Source organism: Malaclemys terrapin, chromosome 1 (genome assembly GCF_027887155.1).
Source record: "Malaclemys terrapin pileata isolate rMalTer1 chromosome 1, rMalTer1.hap1, whole genome shotgun sequence".
Lineage (NCBI taxonomy): Eukaryota > Metazoa > Chordata > Testudines > Emydidae > Malaclemys > Malaclemys terrapin.
The window spans coordinates 98351961-98373416 of NC_071505.1; the positions used below are offsets into that span (position 1 = coordinate 98351961).

Sequence of the window (21456 nt, forward strand, 5' to 3'; positions counted from 1 at the left end):
AGGGAAAGCAGGAACATTTTGAGAGCTTAAAAATATTCCAATGCCCTTAAAAAGAATAACTGGTCCATTTTTAGAATAAAATTTCCTTCAGGGCTTCAGTGCTGAAATTAAATGTAGTGGCCTTTATAATTGTTCTACCATTGGATCCCAACAGACTTTTAGGCTACTTCCTAACTAAAAGACCCCCCCAATATTGGCTGGACCAGTCTTATATAGGTATATGTATCTGCATTGTTAATTATAAAGGTATATTTAACCTTTTCCCACTCTGTCCTGCCAAAACATACTTTTAGAGAGTTAAAAGGAGTCTCTTTTCTCTCCCCAAGTATCCTTACTAATTGTTTGCACATGTTGGTAGCTGTAGAGATGATACACGCAAAAATCATAAGGGATGCGTTTTAAATATGTAATGACAGAAGAGAGACTTAAATAGTAAAAGTTCAATAACATTCCAGATGAGAAGACTAGGAAAATTAAGAGGAAGAAAACAAGTAGTGAGAGATAATTGTTTTAACAATATAGTTTCATCATTTGCTAAGGTGTCAAAATACAGACATTTTTATTTAAAATTTAGAGCTTCATTTTCATCCTGCATATTAAAAAAAAATACAGTCACAGATACCAGCTTATTTTCTTAACTATAACCATTTCTGCTTTCTAATGTCCACTAAGAAGACATAGTACTCTAAGAAATATGAAATAATAAAAGCTCAGTGGTTTGAGCATTGGCCTGCTAAACCCAGGGTTATGAGTTCAATCCTTGAGGGGGCCACTTGGGGATCTGGGGCAAAATCAGTATTTGGTCCTGCTAGTGAAGGCAGGGGGCTGGACTCAATGATCTTTCAAGGTCCCTTCCAGTTCTAGGAGATAGGATATCTCCATTAATTTAATTTAATTTAAAAAAGCAATTTATAAAAAAATGAATGCTAATTTCTCCTACCAAAGACAATTCAAATATCATTATTGGTAGAACGTTTTATATACCTGGAGAGCAAATACCATCAGCATCTAAAATTTCATGACGCCAAATTGGTTTACGTGTAGCTGCATCCAACATTGGACCCATCACTTTGTCGAATGTCTGATTTGTGTAGCGCTTCAGTGTACACTTGGCATTCTTATACACAAGACACCTTCCAAATCCTAAAATAGAACCTCTTTCAAATTAATAATGTACAGAAATTATTTTATAAATCAAGCAGTTCTCAAAAGAAAATAAAAAATGGTTAATTTAGCTAAAAATACAGGAAACAAATGCATAATAGCTAAAACCCCAAAAAGGATTATTTTTAGAACACTTTCAGTATGTACAGCATTGTACAGAAGTCTTTGGCCTCAAGAAGCTGACCATTTAAAATCGGATCACACGCTATATTTTCAGATATATCAAAGGCATTTGACGATGATAGCCCAATTTTAAAGCTGTGCAGATTTAAAAGGAGAAGTTTGGCACATCTTTTCCTTTTCGTGGTTCTGATAGCTAAAGATTTTACTGAAAACTTTCAGGGGTAGCTGTTTGCTCAACAGTAAAGTGCCTATTTAGTGTTGTTTCATGTACTCCCCATGTTCTTTTTAAGTAAAAACAAACAAACAAGGAAGTTTGAATTATACATGTCTCCACAAAAATGTTTTTAAGATGAAAAACTGTGTGCTCTTTAGAAAACTTTTCCCAGGAGCAATAGCTGGCTTACAAATCTTGCCCGTCATTCCCATATTCAGAAATATAGTCAGCTAGGAGCAATGCCTTCTAGTAAACTTCTATTTTATCTGAAGGATAGTTGTAGCCATTTACAGTACGTCTATATCATTAGATTATGTCAAGTAATTCCTGACAAGCATCACATGGTCTTTAGATTTCCCTGTAAATGTTACCAGTCTACCAGAAAGGAAAACATTCAGTTTTAAATCATGCCTGTTGTTGTTTCAGAAAGAAAGGCATAAATTAAGTGCGGCAGACATTAATGCCAAAGATACATGTCTAGGAATACTATTATTGCTGCCTAGCAACAAGCAGGAGGCGTGTTAAGGAAGGGGTAAAAAGGGAGACAGAATCAACTAATGGAAGAGTCTGGTTTTGGCCACCCGATACTAAAACTAACTCAATCAAAGTGAGAATTATTGTTGATTCTAAACAGTGCTGAAGAATATGTGCAAAACGAGTGACGTTTAAAAGCAGGCAGCAGTACAAATTTTACTTACACACTAATTGAAAGGTAACTATGTTTTTCCACTTAAAACAGACCGAACTATGTAGATTTTAAAGAGGACGTAGATATTTGTTTTTCTCCATTTTGTTTGCTGGCATTATTTTCCTCTAGCATTAAGTTCATAATGACATAAAATTACACATGCTCTCTTTTTTCTGCTGAATACATTCAAAAGTCTAATTTCATCTACCGCTTTCAATACTGGGGAAAATAATGAGACTTTTTTCTCTCTGTTAGGCTCAAACAAAGGCCCAGGTCACCATCTAAAAAGCAAGCCCCACACCAACAGATTATCTAACACATTAAACTTTATGCAAGACAAATATTTTTGAAAAAGGATAGCTTATCCTTTGTTATTCAAGGTCAAAAGTCAGTCATTTGTTTTCATCATACCTATACTCATAGTTAACAAGCATTTTGTGTAATTTCACCATAAATGCACCATGTTCAAGCACATATATATGTACACACAGACATCCCCCCCACTATATTTATAGAAAAAAAAGCATTTTACAAAGTTGATTTCCTAATTTTAAAAGTTTTAATCTTCATAATTTAGGCAATATTAATTCAATAAGCATGTAATGCTATAAAAACATAGGTTATTGTGCTTGCTTTACACACGTGACAAAGAATAGGCCCAGTTGCTTCTTACCTCTGTCCAAGGAAGCCTTGTTTAAGACAAGAGCATCTTCAATATCATAACCACTGTAGCTCATCACAGCAACTGTGGCATTCTGTCCAGCTGGCAGTTTCTCAAACTCTATCAGTTCAATGGTTTTTGTTTTAACCATTGGCCTTTGTGGATATGCTAACAGATACATAAGAGTATCGATTCTGTTCCGTTGATTGTATCCAATGGTACCTGTATTTAAAAACAAAAGCAATACCATGAAAACTTCTATTTTACTACTTGAAATATTTTAGATGTTTACCAACATGTAAAATAACCAATTTCACAAATGAAGGTAACATATCTGGTAATGCAAGGTCTTCAGAAGAAACAGGAAAAAACCCCAGAAACCTTACAATTCATATTAGAGATTGTGCTGAAATAACTTCAAATTTAAAAAAAAGAATTAAAATGGCTTTAAGATCCTCAAGAAAATCCTGATAAATTAAAAACAAACAAAAAATCAAAGCAAACAAAACAAAACAAAAGCCCCCAAACTAAACCCCAAGGTAAGGGACTGTTTTACTCTGAACTAGAGCAGGTTGGTAAACTTCTAGCCCTGAATAAGTTAACAAAAGCCAAGTTCATTTTCACGGTTTTCTGTTAATTCTTAATAATTGCAGTTGTTGAGAGAGGCTGTGGGCTTGATCCACAGCCCATCAAAATAAATGGAAAGACTCCCATTGACTTTGAAGGGGCTTTGGATCAGCATCTGGGCACTGCACATCATATTTACTTCCTTTTCTGGGTAATAATTAGTTCAACGGTCTGTGTTAGAATGTCAGAAAGCGTGAATAAAGCATGCAGTTAACAGCAGCCAAGACAGATTTACTTTCTGAAGTTATCAGAGGAGTCACTGCTGGTAGGACTACAGTAGAAGTTCACCCTCCATCTATTTGTCTTTTTACATGAAATTACTTTTAAATTTACGGTTCAGAATTCAACACTTTGTATAGACCTCCCAGCTTGATACTGAGATTCTGGCCATTTCCCACCAGACTGCCGAAGTGTCTTCTGAAATCTGTGAAGAAAAAATAATTAATACCCAGCGGGGGAACGTAAACTGTTGTGTAGCAGAACAATAGTGAAAGCACTCATATGTTACTACTGTTTGCTGGGCGAGGCCCTGTGCTGTGTCTCCAGGTCATTTATAAATTATGATCTTAAAGAACTAACTTACAAAGTATGTTTAAAAACATTTAGCAGTTATGCCCCGGGGGCTAGGTTTTCAAAACATTTGCATTGCCTGCGGTTATTTCAAGGGGACTGGTTGCTACAGTTAGAAGAAATGCAACACAAAGATTTTGGACTGCCAAACGATACACCAAAACACAATTCTGCTATTAGGGTTATGACAAAAACATGCTTTATATACAAATACTTGCACTTTCTAAGTATCTGTATTTGAGAAAAATACTACCCCCCCCCCCAAAAAAAAACCACACCAATAAAACAAGTATCTAAAACGGCAACTGTCATAGTCAACTCCCAAGGTTTGCCCTCCCCTCGATGCTATACTGACTGTCACAAAACACTTCCAACACAGTCCCCTTCCCAAGGCAGAGGGAGAGACAGAGAAATACTATAGCAGAAGATGGCAGCCCTCTTTGCTGGGTCCCACAAACTCTCCTGATTTCTTGCTCTTTCCTGGAGTCTGCAAAGTGGCTGTGAAGCTCTGGAGTGTCAATACTGAACAGCGTCCCAGAGTGCAAGTGAGGACTTGGCACAGGTGATAAATGGCTTCATTGGCATCTTACTGGTGACCAATTTACTTTCTTCTTGGGGAGAAGAGTGATTCACCATTTGTTGGGGGAGTTTGGCAGAGGCTGTTCCTCCCTCCCTCAGTTTGCAATGGGAGGGGAAGGGAAGAACTGGATACTTCAGCATCACTTGCATCTTGGGTAAAGAATCAGGCCTGTCAGTTACCACCATGGAATGGTCCATACTCTGAAGTTCCTACCCACTGAGACAACTTTTCAGACAACTCCATCTTACTTCCCTACACTTTGAAAAACTGAAGTGGGATAATTTCCCCCAATGAAAGAAACTCAAAACTTTTCATGTTAATTTCCACCTCTGTCTGAATAATCTTTTTTTTCTAGGCCAAGCTGAATCTGTGGAGCTTATTACTCAAACAAATTAAGTTTTCAGGTGATCCTAAATGCAGTTCCCGATTCTTCAGTGGAAGTTGTTCCTGAATGAGAAATACACTTTTATCGTGGCTGTGAAACACATACAGATTGTTCCTCACCTCTACCTCCTAAGGGTTTTATGCTCTCTTGTTATGTTATACTATAAGTTATAGGCTATATCTGCTATGTTCCAGTGGCAAACCAGGGAAACCAAGAAAGAGGCCAAGGTTTATGGTGTTCAACCACAGCCCAACCACATACCTGCAATCTTAGTAATGTTCAGAGAGAAAATGCCTTGTTTTCTAAAGTTGTGAGTGACACCTTTACAAAACTTGGGAAATTCTAGTGGAAATTTACTGGGCATTAATATTATGGCTCTCTTTTGGAATGGATATTCCTTATCTTTAAAGTTGGTATTTCATCACACCAGAAGGTAATTTTAACTCCATTTTTTTTTTTTTTTTGCTTACATCACATTTGATCAGGCATGAATGACAAATGAAATGGCAAAATTTTTGAACACCAATACGTGCGGTTAGCTTTCCCAGCCATGGATGCAATAGTACTCACAATAAAAATAAAGAAACAGGAAAAAAGCAACTAGGGGTGAGATGCCCCAGTAGGAATGTAATTGATTAGAGCATGACTCACTCAAGCATAAAAGTGAAATGTAAGCGTGCAATATATCAGCAGTAACCATCCTTAAAGTGTACATCCTATACAAAAGGTAGCTCTCATTGAACTAGTGCAAATATATATAGATATAGTACTGTAGCTGCAATAGCATGGGGAGTGACAGCATAGCTTACCTGTGCTGCATACAAACCCACCCGAACCCTATGGATATGTACTCACTGCTGCTGTCTGTGCTACTGTGGCTACACTACTATTTATTCTTGTGCTCTCTCTCACTGAGCTAGTGCAATCATGTGTATTCGAGCTGGGAATTACACCCCTGGCTCACAGTGCAGACAGTCCCCTGCCTTCCCTCCCCTGGCTGCCAAACCACTAGCCTCCTCTGTTTGTTTAAACCCCACCCAAAACTTACAGAGATAGGAGCTTTTTTTCCTCCCTGAGGTCTGCTATGTTGCAACAAGACCTCCATGCGGGTGTTGGAAAGAAGGGAGCCACTAACATTTATGTCTACTTTCTAAACGAACAGAGCTTTTGTTTGCTTCTCTCAAAAAGCCAAGCAAAGTAAAGCACAATGAACTTCAACAAATGTACAAAAAATAAACTATGTCTAAATATGAACCAAAGGGAGCATTTGTGTGGGTACCGAAAAAAAGGGATTGCTGGTACTAATGTATTTCCATTTACTTCACAGCAAACTTTCCACTCCTTCCTTTCTGCAGGGGCATGGAGCTGATAGAACACCTTTATGTAAAGGCTGCACTGAATCCTCGGGGGAAAAGAGGACTGAGCTCATTGGGAATTTTACATGCTAGGTGTTCTCTGGCTGGGATAATTAGTATTTGAAAGATCCCTTTTGGAGGAATGGGGGGAGAACCACAATCTGTTAGAGATTATGGGTAAATTGGGACAGAGCATGAAAGTCTGGCTCAATTTAGGCACTACTGTGCCTCCATCCATAGAGCGAAGAGCTGGTAAAAGAGATAGCACAGTATGTAGCACAAATGCTGTCCCTCAATGGCTGGTGGCAGAACCCAAGAATAGGTTGTACAGACCAGTAATAAAAAACAAAAAACAAATAAAAAACAAAAAATAAAAACATTGGTTTTGCTTTTGTTTGTTTGTATTCTTCCCCTTCTGTCCCCCACAAATAAACTGTCTGTACAAAATGTTGAGACACATTACTTCTCAATACATTGAGAAATACAGCTCTACCCCGATATAACACGAATTCGGATATAACTCGGTAAAGCAGTGCTTCGGGGGGCGGGGCTGCGCACATCGGTGGATCAAAGCAAGTTCGATATAACGCGGTTTCACCTATAACGCAGTAAGATTTTTTGGCTCCCGAGGACAGCATTATATTGAGGTAGAGGTGTACATCACAGATGTTACCTTAAAAAAAAAAAAAAAAAGCTCTATTCCCAGAATTGCCATCTCCTTCCTCAGCCCATTTGAAGGAATTGGTACTAAATTTGCCCTGTAATATACCAGTCATCAGGGACCTCTACAGTTCTCTAGGAACAACTGACAATATGCAGATGGCAACGGTTCTTAGTACTAGAAAAATTATCTGCAGACGTCTGAGTTGAAGTCATCTTTGTCCACTTTTTTTAATTATAGCCTTCATAGGGCAGAAGGCAATAACCAGGGCTGTAAAATTGTTTCCATTACAACCACGTATATTCTGACATTTGGACTGATAAAACATTACGTATCTTCAATGTGAGTAATAGTAGAATTATTAATATGCACATCTTGCTTTCCATATCCATATACACACAGAGAGAGACACTAATTATATATATAAAAAATGCAGTTGAATTAGTAGTAGAAAAACCTTGAGTGCTGCATTTCTGACTAAGTTCTGTGTTTGTACAGCACCTAGCAAAACAGGGTCCTGGTCCATGACTGGGACTGCTGGGTGCTACTGCACAATAAATAAATAAATCAATAAATAATAGGTCTTATTCATCTCTATTTTCAGAGTCTTTGATCCTTTATTGCATTATGCTAGCCACATATGGAACATTAATAATGCAGGATATTGAATTATAATCTTAAATAACACACCATTGTCTTAAATTTGAAATTATTTCTGTACTGCAATGTGCACATGCAATCAGCAGATCTTGCAATCATAACTGTACTTGCAACCTAAGTACAGGTAACACCCCCATCCCTGCATTATGCTACATGCATCACACTGTACATTCTCTGGACAAAGTGTGTTCCCACCACTTGAGTGAAGTCCGTCTTACCTACTATTGAGTGCACCGGCACATTAACAAGAACACTCATTCTGTCCATGAAATATATTTTTCAGTATAGTACATTTAATAAGCACTATCCTGTAGAAATGTTGACTTTGAGATTTTAATAATCTACACATTGCCAGTTATATTGCATTATTAATTTAATTCCTAAATTGAGAGATCTGGTCAATTTATCCCTGCTTCTCATCCCTTCTCACCCATGACATTACTATGTTTCTGACTGAAGACTTCCTTCAAAGCCTGTCAATACAGCTTCCTCAAATCAGTAGAGCGTCAGTGCTGAGCAATCCAAGTCCCACCTTCCCTCTAGGGAGGCAGCATGCTCTCTCAACACTCCCAGTTCTTGACACCACAAGGAGTGAGTGGACATTGGTCCTTCCAGAGGGCTATGCAAAGCCAGTAGGGGAGAGAGAGAACTTTTTAAAGCGCAAAACAAGCAACAGAAGTTTGAAGTACTTGTCAGCATTTGTGTAAATACAAAAATATATGCAAACAAATGAAATAAATTACATGAATATCCTGTAGGTTTCATTTTATACAGCTAATCTACAAGCATATGTAACAATCTTCTACAGCTAGGTATCACCTCCACTTAAACAAAAAAAACCCCAAGTGTACACAAGCTTTTCATAAAGACTCAGGGTGTTTGCCGATATTTCAGTGTACAAAGTAACATACAGCCAAGTCATGTGCCAACTTTTAAAATGTACTTTTATCTCACTGCTTATTCTTTGGAGTCAGGTGTTTTGTAATAACAAACCGAAACAAAGGCTTTTTTTTATTGCTAAAGATATTCAATGGCTTTTGTGTTCCTAGCGTCAGCAGTAACGTCAGAGGATTGTATCCAAGGAGCTAAATGTGCAAGACCTAGGGTCAAAGCAGCTGAATACACCAACCTCAGAAAACACAGACAATGAATTGCAAATGACACTCAAAACAAAACGAGAAAAAAAACCTTCACACAGAAAACTACAAAAGAACTCCACAGATACTGAATTGGCTTTCTGTACACACTGATCCTGCTTAACTGTGTGTGGTAACTAACCAAACGTTCTGAGACTAATAGTCATAAAATAGAGAGTCTTGGGGGGAAAAAAAACTTGTAAAGGAAAAAAAATTGCCTCTACTTTTTCTTTTTTAAGGTGGTAATGCAGCTCTTGCTATTTTAATTTATAAGTATTTTGACACAATAAAGTTGACCATTAGGTACAAAGCAGCTATTCTTCCATTAATTCTCACAGAATATTTTCACAAAAGGTGTACTGTTTCAATTTAGGAGTCACATCACAAAACAAATGATTTTGTAAACCTAACATAAGAGATCATTTTTTCATGACACATCGGGTTCTTTTACTGTAATCTAAACTTGTCACAAACACAAGACATAAAACTGACACGTACAGCTGAAGTCTGAACAGGGCAGACTGAACTGATGTCCTGCCGTTCAGGTTTTCAATGGGACTTGCTGTGGCTTGACAAAAAACAGCACATTAGTTAGGCGCGCAAGTTAATAAGAAAATGTTAATGATGGTTTAGCTGCTTATCAAATGGCAAAACTAGAACTACCTAACATAAGATGGCAGTTAAAGGAAACCATACCAATGATTATTAATTTAAAATTAATTAAAAACCCAGGCTTAGAAAATTAACTTCATTTCTTGTTTCATTGAGATGACACCATAACCGACTCTCCCAAAATAAAGCCAAAATATAAAATACTGTGAAGTGAGAGGTCACTGAGGAAGTACTCTCCCTTACCAGAAAAGACAGAAATTCTTAGTGCCATGGTACTGAGTCTTAATGAATATATATTAAAAAACGACAGTACTCTAACTATTCAGAGAAAAATCACTTCTCCGTGCTTTCACTCTCTTTGTGCAAACACTTTTTTTCTCTTTTTTGTTTGGAAACCCACAGCACACTGCAGTATAAAAAGAAAGAAAAAACACTCACTGCCAATCTTCCAGCTATGCTGAAAACTTGAAAGTAATGACTGTTACAAAAATAGGAACAATAGTGCTATGGTTTCTTCAAATTTTCTTTTGAAGTATGAAAATCCCAGAAAATTGGACTCCATTTTACTAAGCTATTTCTTAAATAACAAACAAACAAAAACAAATGAAAATTGGAACAAAGTCAATTTCTCCTGGCATATACGCCATTGCTCATAAGAAATGTTCTAATTTCCTCAGAAACATTTTAAAATGATCTAGTAGACAAGCATATTTGTAGTATTTTAGGCTGTGTGATGTTTAAAATTACAACATTCCAATCTTGAAGCAGAAAAACCTTACCCATTGCTTGCTTCCCCATAGCACACTGGTAAGTGTTTCTTGGGGACTGGTTATGGTGAGGATATGGAATAAGCCCAGCACAGACGCCAAGAAGTGTGAAAGGTTCAATCTCCAAGTGTGTTGTATCTCTTAAAAAGAAAACACACATTCTGGTTATAATATACCTGTAGACAGCAGAATGGCACAATTTTACTGAATTCATTTTAGTAAAGTCTGATAAATTCTTTCAATTTAATTTGTTACCATTCAGAAAAATTTAAGTGAGTAAAACCTAAAAGCCTCAGTGACAAATTCCAATATATTTTTATTCTAAATTTTAATTTGGGCTTTCATTGGGTCCAAACACAGAGAGGTAGAAAGGACAGGAAGGGTACAAATTTACATGGGCAAATAGAAGAAAAAAAAAAAGTAAGAGTAAACACACTGACCATAGTATCCAAGATATAAATAGATGTTATTTTATATACCAGTGGTGCTTAATATAAGCTACAAAATAAAAAGGGAGATCACACAAGAATGTCTGGAAAGAGAGTGTTAGAAAAATATTTCTCTGGAATTTTTTTACACTTCTGATTACATGTTCCAACAAGCTAAAAGTCTATCATGACAGATGGAAATTCAGACTCAATCATTCGCGTGGGGGGGGGGGGGGGGAAGAAGAGGGACAAAACAAAAAGGCAGTTTTAGTAGATTGTAACAGACTTCAGAAAATTAACTGGACAATAAATATTTATGTTATAAGAACATAAGAATGGCCAAATTGGGTCAGACCAATCTTTCATCTAGCCCAGAATATGGTCTTCTGACAGTCACCAGTGCCAGATACTGCAGAGGGAATTAACAGAGGGCGGCAATTATTGAGTGATCCATCTCCTATTGTCCAGTCCCAGCTTTTGGCAGTCAAGGTTTAGAGAGAGGACCAGAGCACAGGGTTGTGTCCCTGACCATCTTGGATAATAGTCATTGATAGACGTATCCTCTATGAATTTACCTAATTCTGTCTTCACAACATCCTTTGGTAATGAGTTCCACAGATTTACTATGCACTGTGTGACTAAGTACTTCATGTTTGTTTTACACCTGCTGCCTATTAATTTCATTCGGTAACCCCTGGTTCTTGTTATGTTAATGGGAAAATAACACTTCGCTATTCACTTTCTCCACCTATTCATGATTTTATACACCTCTATCATATCTCCCCTTAGTCAACTTTTTTCTAAGATGAACAGTCAGTCTTTTTAATCTCTCTTTATATGGAAGCTGTTCCATACCCCTAATAATTTTTGTTGCCCTTCAGTATACCTTTTCCAATTCTAATACATCTTTTTTGAGGTGGGACAAACAAAATTGCACGCAGCATTCAAGGTGTGGGCATACCATGGATTTATATCATGGCATTATGATATTTTCTGTTTTATTATCTATCCCTTTCCTAGTGGTTCCTAACTTTGTTAATTTTTTGAACTGCTGCTGCACATTGAGCAGATGTTGTCAGAACTGTCCACAAGGATTCCAAGATCTCTTTCTTGAGTGCTAACAGCTAATTTAGACCCCATCATTTTGTATTTATAGTTGGGATTATTTTTCCCAATGTGCATTATTTTGCAATTATCCACATTTAATTTCATCTGCCATTCCGTTGCCCAGTCATCCAGTTTTGTGAGAGCTCTTCTTGGCTCTTCACAGTCTGCTTTGGACTTAACTAACCGGAGTTATTTTGTACTGTCTGCAAATTTTGCCATGTCACTCTTGACCCCTTTTTCCAGATCATTTATGAATATGTTGAACAGCACAGGTCCCAGTACAGATGCATGGGGGACCCTACTATTTACCTCTTTCCATTGTGAAACCCTGACCATTTATTCCTACCCTTTCCCCTCCCCCTCAACTTTTAAACCAGTTACTGATCCATGAGATGACTTTTCCTTTTATCCCATGACTGCTTACTTTGCTTAAGAGCCTTGTGTGTGGGACAATGTCAAAAGCTCTCTGAAAGTTCAAGTATACTATATCCACTAATCAACCTTGTCCACATGCTTGATGACACCCTCAAAAAATTCTAATAGATTTGTAAATGGAAATCAATCTCCAAGCTCACCAAAGTCATATTGACTCTTCCCCAACATATGTTCATCTAAGTGTCTGTTCTTTACTATAGTTTCAACCAATTTTCCTGGTACTGAAATTAGGCTTACCAGCCTGTAATTGCCAGGATTGCCTCTGAAACCTTTTTTAAAAACCAGCATTGCATTAGCTATGCAGTCATCTGGTAAAGAGGCTGATTTAAATAATAGGTTACATAGCAACCTGCTTTGGGAGGTTGTGGAAGCTTCTTACTAAAGGTTTTCAAAAGGTGGCTGGATAGCCATCTGTCTTGGATGGTTTAGACACAACAAATCCTGTATCTTGGCAGAGGGTTAGACTAGATGACTCTTGCAGTACCTTCAAACCCTATGATTCTAGCACAGTTAGTAGTTCTACAATTCCATATTTGAGTTCCTTCAGAACTCTTGGGTGAATACCATCTGGTCCTGGTGGTTTATTACTGTTTAATTTATCAGTTTGTTCCAAAACCTTCTCCAACACCTCAATCTGGTACAGTGCTTCAGATTTGTCACCAAAAAAAAAAAAAAAAGGCAAAGGCAAAGGCTCAGGTGTGGGAATCTCCCTCAGATCATCTGCAGTGAAGACAGATGCAAAGAATTTATTTAGCTTCTCTGCAACAGTCTTGTCTTCCTTAGCACTCCTTTAGCAACTTGATCGACCAGTGACCCCACGGATTGTTTGGCAGGCTTCCTGCTTCTGTTGTACTTAATTTTTGCTCGTAGTTTTAATTTCTTTTGCTAGTTGCTCTTCAAATTCTTTGCTGACTTGCCTAATTATGTTCTTACACTTGATCTCCCAGAACTTATGCTCCTTTCCTGTTTTCCACAGTAGGCTCTTACTTCTAGTTTTTAAAGGATCCCTTTTTGCCTCTAACCACCTCTTTTACTCTGCTGTTCAGCCATGGTGCATTTCTTTGGTCCTCATACTGTTGTGTTGTTTTTTTTAATTATTTGGTGTATACATTTAGTTTGAACCCCTATTATGGTGTTTTTAAATAGTTTCCATGCAGCTTGCAGGCATTTCACTCTTGTGACGGTTCCTTTTAATTTCCATTTAACTAGCTTCCTCATTTTTGTGTAGTTCCCCTTTTTAAAAGTTAAATGCTACTGTGGTGGGTTTCTTTGGTATTTTCCTCCCTACAAGGATGATAAACTTAATTATTTTATGGTCACTATTATTGAGCAGTTCAGCTGTATTCACCTTTTGGACCAGATCCTGTGACATTTAGGATTAAATCAAGAATTGCCTCTCCCCTAGTGGGTTCCAGGATTAGCTGCTCCAAGAAGCAGTCAATGGTGTCTAGAAATTTTATCTCTGCACCCTGTCCTGAGGTAACATGTATCCAGTCAATATGGCAATAGTTAAAACCCCCCATGGTTACTGGGCTTTCTGTTTTTGTAGTCTGTCTCAACTCCCAGAGTATTTCACAATCATCGTCCTGGCCAGGTGGTTGGTAGTATATTCCTTCTGCTATACTCTTATTAATCAAGCATTGAATTTCTATCCATAGAGATTCTATGCTACAGTTTGATTTCAGATTTTTATTATATTTGACTGATTTTTTCCCCACACACATGGTGTCACTCCCCCCACCAGCATGACCTATTCCGTCATTCTTATATATTGTGTACCCCAGTATTACTGTGTCTCATCATTCCATCAAGTTACTGTGATGTTTATTATACCAATAGCCTCACATAATACCAGGCACTCAAGTTCACCCATCTTAGTATTTAGACTTCTAGCTTTTTTATACAAGCGCTTATAAAAATTGTCAATTGTCTACCTTCATGTGATATAATTGAATGGGATTCTTTCATTTGACTGTTCCTTTTCAGTTCCTACCTATACTTTACCAACTTCTACTCTCTTGTCTTTATTAGGATATAGAGCAGGGGTTGGCAACCTACAGCACACGTGCCAAAGGTGGCACGAGAGCCGATTTTTTATGTCACGCGACGGCGGGCTGAGCTGCTCAGCCCACCGCCGCTCTGGGGTTCCAGCTGCTGCCCCGTTGCCAGCCGGGGTCCCGGCCGCCGGCCCCACTCGGCGCCCCAGGCTGGCAGCGGGTGCTGAGTGGGGCCAGCGGCTGAGACAGGAGCCGGCAGTCAGAACCTCAGAGTGATGGCAGGCTGAGCCGCTCAGCCCGCTGCCAGCCTGGGGTTCCATTCGCTCAGCCGGAACCCCTGTACCACTAACTAAAAAGAGGTGACTGTGTGACATCAGACAGGAGAAATGGCAATGGGATACCTCAGGTCTCTTGATCGGATACTTTGATTATTCATCACACATTAAATTGTATTTGTTGTACCAATATAAAGGACATTCTTAGCCATGTAAAGAGATTTAGGGATAATTGTAAATAAATTGCATACTAGTTCCCAGAATGATGCTAAAACTGACAGATTTACTTCATCATTTATATTCAGAAACAACTATTGTATGGCCAGGTGTTATAGCAAAATTACCAGATATATTTAGATCAAGTTTAGATGTGTTCATGGATAATGTAATAATCTTCCATACTTATAACAGGTAATTTGAACTAGATGACCAACTAGGGTCTCTTACCATTATTATGGGAGAGAGTTATCTGTGATTCCATGCAGATTGCCAGGGATGTTCTAGGATGCAGTCTATTCAGGTGCCTTGTAGTTACTCTTTTCAGCTACAGTATGATTTGAAGGCAATTAACTTTGCCATAAGTGGCAATATGTTCCGTTTGTCCTGATCTTTGCTGATGCACTCAGGAAATCAGCCAAAAGCACCCCAGAGCAACTTGTTAAAGTGAAAGGGCACAAGCAACAGCAATGCAATTAATTGATGGAATGACTGTTTCATTTGGCAAAGGTGGAAGATACCAGCTCCCCTGAAATCAACGTGAGTCTCTCCACTGACTTCAGTGGAGGTTGGATCAGGCCGTAGGACTTTTGAGGTATGTCTACACTGCAATGTATAATTGAAGATGACTATCTATATCATCGTTGCTACCACAGTTATACAATTGCAACAAATCTTATACAAAGTAGGTCATGTAAGGTACAACTTTTCCATTGATAATCTGCTAAGTATGATAATCTTGTTTATATGCATGTATCATCTTTGTATCTGACTTTATGAATATTTGCTATGTATTTGTATCTCAAACGTGTTTTGTTCTTGGTTGACACCCACAAGGTAGTTTTACATCCCGTCTAGCCAGCCCAGTGTTGACGAACCATTCAACTGTGGATGGACCATTCAGGTGGTGACAGGCCATTAAAGGAAGATCAGCTCTTCAATGAGTCTTCCTGCAAATGCCTAAAACAGCAAGGAGGCCAATGGTCACCCCTGTGATTTATCAAAACATGTAAGGGCATGTGATGTGGAAATGTGATCTAGGCCTCCATCTTTGTCAGTAACTTTCCATACACAGGGGCTGTGGGCTTTGTTTGGAACAGTAAATTTCCATGCACATGGCAGAGGATATAAGAGACACCTGAGACATCTCCATTTTGCCTTTTTCCTGCTCCAATTCGCTGGACTGTGGTTTTACAATTAAAAGGAGTATTTTTAACTATGTCCAGAGGATCTCCCAATCTTTTGGAAGTTACTAGAGCAACTTTTGCTAGAGCAACTTTTGCAAACCAACAGTTTTCCATCACTGCTACAAACCTGATATAAGGACTTTGCAATCACTTGTATGTATATATGATCTATTAACCATTTATAACTATTCTTTTCTTTTATTAATAAATCTTTAGTTAGTGTGGATTGGCTGACAGCATGATATTTGGGTAAGATCTGAGATACATATTGACCTGGTGGTAAGTGTCAGACTGATCCTTTGGGATTAGAAGAACCTCACATTGGTGAATTGGGTTTTCAATAACCTCTTTCTATATTAGACCTGATTGTCAGGATGGGAGCCAAGGCCTGGAATGCCTAGCGGGAACTGTGTTTGGTTAACCAGTGTGGTGCTGCAGAAGCTCTTTTGTTACTGGTGTGGTAAATCTAATTAAAAAATAAACCACCAGTTATTGGGTACTGTCTGCCCTGTTTCTTGCAGTTTGCCCGGAGCGTGGCAGTCTCAGTGTGATCCATTCCAGAGCCCCCCAGTCACAGTACAGACTCCGGGACATGGTTACTTTGACGCAGGTCTGTGCAGTGCCGTGTGGCTGCCAGAGCTGAAGGTTCGAGCATGTGTCAGAAAATTCTTAACCTCAGGTTAAAATACAACATAGATGCTCAAGCTCAAGGTTCCCTAACACGGGTCCACTGACTAGAGTCCCACTAACCCTGGGCTTACATTGCAGTGTAGACATACCCTTAAAGAACTGTAAAAATCATGCAGCGTATAGGACGAAGAGATGTTTCAGAGAGGTAACCTGGGATACATTAGACCTGGCTTTTGAGTCAATAGGATATTCTCAGCTCAATAAAAGCCTGAGAAAGTATGAATTAGTAGTCTGGAAAGCAGCTTTGTTTTAATTTTTAGTGCTCTTTGGCCACAAATAGGTAGTCACGGTCTAGAAACTCTGAAGTACAGAAACAAGGTGCTTGGCTTTAGATGTGGATGGATTTAAAAAAAAAAACACCCAAAACCCTCTTAAAAGCTCGCTAAAGACATTCCAGAGTAGACTAGCACAACAGGATGCATAATGGTGTGGTATAAAAGTTTTATCAGGAGCAGTTTGGATGACCTGCATAACTCTCTAATGGTTTGGCCAATTAGGAGTATAAGAGATCATGAAAAACTCACACTGATAAAAATCACATATTCCATGTTTTTGTGGGTTAGAGTTTATAACCTCAATTCCTCACAAAAAAACAAACACTAAATTCACTTATTTGTGACTATCCCATAGATGATTTAGGATTGGTGTAATCACAAATTGCTTCCTAAGCTTCTATTATCTCCTACTTGTACATTGTTATGAACATAAGCAAGAGCTTGGTGTGGAAACAGCAACATTACAACATAGTTAGGGCCCTACCAAATTCATGGTCCATTTTGGTCAATTTCATAGTCATAGAATTTAAAAAATAGTAAATTTCACGATTTCAGCTATTTAAATCTGAAATTTCACAGTGTTTTAATTGTAGGGGTCCTGACCCAAAAAGGAGTTGTGGGGGGCGGGGGGCGCAAGATTATTGTAGAGAGGTTTGTGGTGTTTCTACCCTTAGTTCTGCGCTGCTGCTGGTGGTGGCGCTGCCTTCAGAGCTGGGCAACTGGAGAGTGGCAGCTGCTGGCTGGGAGCCCAGCTCTGAAGGCAGAGCCACTGCCAGCAGGAGCAGCACAGAAGTAAGGATGGCCTGGTATGGTATTGCCAATCTTACCTATGCAGTGCTGCCTGCAGAGCTGGGCCCTCAGTCAGCAGCTGCCACTCTCTGGCCGCCAGCTCTGAAGGCAGCAGCGCAGAAATAAGGGTGGCATGGTATGGTATTGTCACCCCTACTTCTGCGCTGCTGCTGGCGGGGTGCTGCTTTCAGAGCTGGGTGCCCGGCCAACAGTCGCCACTCTCCAGTCACCGAGCTCTGAAAGCCGCACAAAAGTATGGGTGGCAACATCGCAACCCCTCTAAAATAGCCTTCTGACCCCCATGCAACTCCCTTTTGGGCAGGACCCCCAATTTGAGAAACACTGGTCTCCCCCATCAAATTTGCATAGTATAGGGTAAAAGCACACAAAAGACCAGATTTCACGGGGAGAGACCAGATTTCATGGTCCATGACATGTTTTTCATGGTCATGAGTTTGGTAGGGCCCTAAACATAGTTAATCAACTTACATTTCAGAGAACAGAAAGAAAGGCTATAATATACATATTTTTACTGTACCAGTATTTAGTCTGAATGTACACTTACTTAGTAATTGTATGTTCATACAGTGCAATGTTGCAGTCATTTTCCTCATTTACGTCCAAATATTCAACTAGGCCTTCATGCAAAAAATCTTCAAAATTCCTGTAATTGCCAAAAAAAGGTACACAATGAGAAACATTTTATTCATATGCAAAAATAAAAAGTTATTAAAAGGAACTGACTTTTGTAAGGAAAGCAAACTAAACAAGTTGCCTTATCTGCACTGAGTTACACAGATCTGAGAGAATTCTCTCTAAATATTTGAAGCAGAAAAAAAAAAAAAAAAAAAAAAAAACAATCTTACTTACCTGTTTGCTTCAGGGGGATTTTTTTTTTTTTAAATAGCTTTAATATTTTCATCATATCATAAAGGTAAGTATATTTTGTGGATGGACTAACAAATTTCCATGATGATTTTGCAAGATTGATTAGAAACTGAACTGGGATGCTTATATTATACACCTTCTCTCTCAGACACGTGTGCACACAGTCTTTCGAGAGTGATTAGTGATTTTTAATGCCTCAATTTCTGAGAGCCGAAGCTGACACTCCTGATTAAAGGTGCCTGATTTTCAGATGGCGGGTTCTCAGCATTTACCGAAAGACTCTCTAAGGGGTCTCAAATCAGGCACCAGAAGTAAGTAGTTGCTTTTAAAAATGTAGGTTATACATTTATTCTAATAACCACATATCACAATCTCAAATCAATAGCAGAATAAGAGTCATGACTTTTTTGTATTTGATTTAAAAAGCAGAACATATCTGCTATTCTGATTCTTCATTTACATGCGAGAGCAGACTTCTCCCGTAAACATCTAACCAGCATTGCAATACCACAACAGAGCTCTTAATTCAGTCAGGGCATATTGTTATTACATTTACAGATTGAGAGGAGTGGGGGACAGACAGTCCCATCGAGTGATTTACCTGTATCCCTGAACAAGTTCTTCCATATGCTTGTCTGTAACTGCAGGTTTTTGCTTCTTTACAATTATGTAGGGTCTAAATTGGAAAAAAGCAATGTTGGAGTGAATATACACAGAGTTAATATAAATATAAATTAAAGTAAGGTAACATCAATGCATACGATAGCTGGTTTGTAAATCCACTTTTGGAAATCAAGTGCAGACGTAGAAGTACACATCTTCTTAAACATGGTACTCATTTAAAATAAGTAGAAGTGTAACTAGATTTTTCTTTGCCATTTAGTTGATGTATTTATGCAGATATAATTAGCCAGGCCATTAAACTTGGATTGTTTTAAATATGAGTTTTATATTACCAGTTCAAGAAATCTATGTATCATATACAACTTCCCCCCCAAAGTATAAACACGTTACTTTTAAAAGATACATATGACATATTAAAATAAAGTTTAGAACTACATTTTAAGTAGATTCATTTAACCTACAAAATTATTAAGTTGGTTGCTTTGAAATATTTAAATTTTCTCAACAGTACCAGGCTAAAAATAGTTATAAACTCCTTGAGATGGGATGTTTACATTTCAGTATTTTGTTCAGTGCTGAGCACAATCAATGCTCAACAAATATATATTTAAGTTTGAATAGGACACATCTTGCTACTAACCGTTACCTAAAATGATATAAAATATAAAGAGCATTCACTACGTGCTGCAGTAGATTAATCTATAACTTTTAGCAGCACATGAATCTCTGGAAGCTTCACCACCACGAGGAAACACTGACACAAAGAATGGCATGCAAGATCAAAACGTCAAGGGCTGTTGCTATTTGGACAAGTTGCTCTTACAGAGTGCAGCAAATAAGTACAAGATACTTGTGTAGTCTGCTCTGAAGTCCAAATAACTGTTTGAAGGCTAATGAGCACTTTTAAATGGTTAAGAGGAGGATTTGAACAATTGCGAAGGAAAAAAACCTCACAGGAAAGTGAACTGGGTAAGTTTTCTTGGAAATCCACATTATTTCACTCAATGTTGCCTTTTTTTAGTTGGAACACAGATCAGATGTTTTGCCGGACTGCCAGACCTGAAGTTTGATTTGTACTTGTAGTGTTTGAATTGGAGAGTTAATTTCTCTGCCTTTGAGTTCATTCCTGTCTGCGGATATTACTCAACCATCCCTGCCAGGTCTGATTGCTGGCTCACAAATATACTGACGATGGAAAGCCTCAAATTGCATCAACCACCATGTTTGGTTTTTAAAAGAAAGTTAACATTACTAGACAAGGTGATTGCCACTTTTAGGGATGAGTACTGCTGCTGATTGACTTACCTATGAACTGTGCACACAGTTAGCCCAAGATAAACCATGCTTGTATTATTACCTCATCCTCTCTCTGCCCTCCCTTCTTGTTTGCTCACCCCCGCTGTTGTGCCTTGTCTTTTAGACCCTAAACTCTTTGGAGCTGGGAACATCTTGTATTATGTATGGAAGTACCTAGCACAAGGGGGCTCTGATGTGACGGGGTCTTTAGGCACCAACGTTGCATGAATAACATAGTAATTTTAGTTCAAGTACACAGCTATTTACAGTCTCGAAACATTGTTACATTTTTGTAAGACGGTCTTGTCTGTGTCTTCCTGCCCCAGCTTGTTTTGGCAACCCACCTCTTTCCCTTCCGTAGCATACTGTTATGTGTTGAATTCAAGTGCTCTCCTTCAAATGCAAATTGTAAGCTTCTCGGGGCAGAAACGTTTTTCTTTTATGTTTGTCAAATGGGAACTACAGAAAGAAGTCAGAATTGCGTGACATGTTTTCTTCTAATGAAGGCAAATAACTACATCCCTTTGACATCTTTACCTAGCCCAAAGGGGATCTAATTGTAACTAGTTCTTTTGAAAGAAGTCGAGTAAAGCCCTGATCCTGCAATGTGATGCTGAAGACAACAGGGTGCCTTGTGGGTACTTACGCACATCTTGCTGCAGGACTGTAACCTATGCGTTTCTTATAAAAACAGAAAAGAAAAAAAGAAAAGTGCCAGTATTTCAAATATACCCATACCAAAGTTGCTAACGTTTTATTTCCTTGTGTGGTAGGAGGGACATTTTTACTTTGTTTTCACTTCTGTTCAGAGTCATCTATTCGAGCAGCAGCTTGTTTTTTAAACTTTATTTACTCAATTGCACATTTATCCTACATTAAGGCTGAGACTTTCAAAGGAGCCAAGAGATCCTCAAAGCCCACTGAAACGAAATGGGGATTGGGTGCCTAAAACCCCATAGGCAACTTTGAAAACCTGAGCCTATAATTAAGTTCAGTTCTTTAGAAGGATTTTTGGTGAAGTTGTGACAATCAGGGTCCAGATACCC

General features: G+C 38.4%; 1 protein-coding gene across 1 annotated transcript in view; it reads right to left on the reverse strand.

Annotated features, from left to right (window-relative positions):
* The window catches only part of POLR3B (RNA polymerase III subunit B), a 126410-nt gene that overhangs the window by 43600 nt on the left and 61354 nt on the right, over window positions 1-21456 (reverse strand). Inside the window, exons 17-21 of the mRNA XM_054032846.1 lie at window positions 19092-19166; window positions 18168-18266; window positions 10216-10343; window positions 2863-3072; window positions 985-1143 (exon numbers count right to left, since the gene is read on the reverse strand). Coding sequence (XP_053888821.1) covers window positions 985-1143; window positions 2863-3072; window positions 10216-10343; window positions 18168-18266; window positions 19092-19166 — 671 coding nt within the window. The remainder of the gene's footprint in view (window positions 1-984; window positions 1144-2862; window positions 3073-10215; window positions 10344-18167; window positions 18267-19091; window positions 19167-21456) is intronic.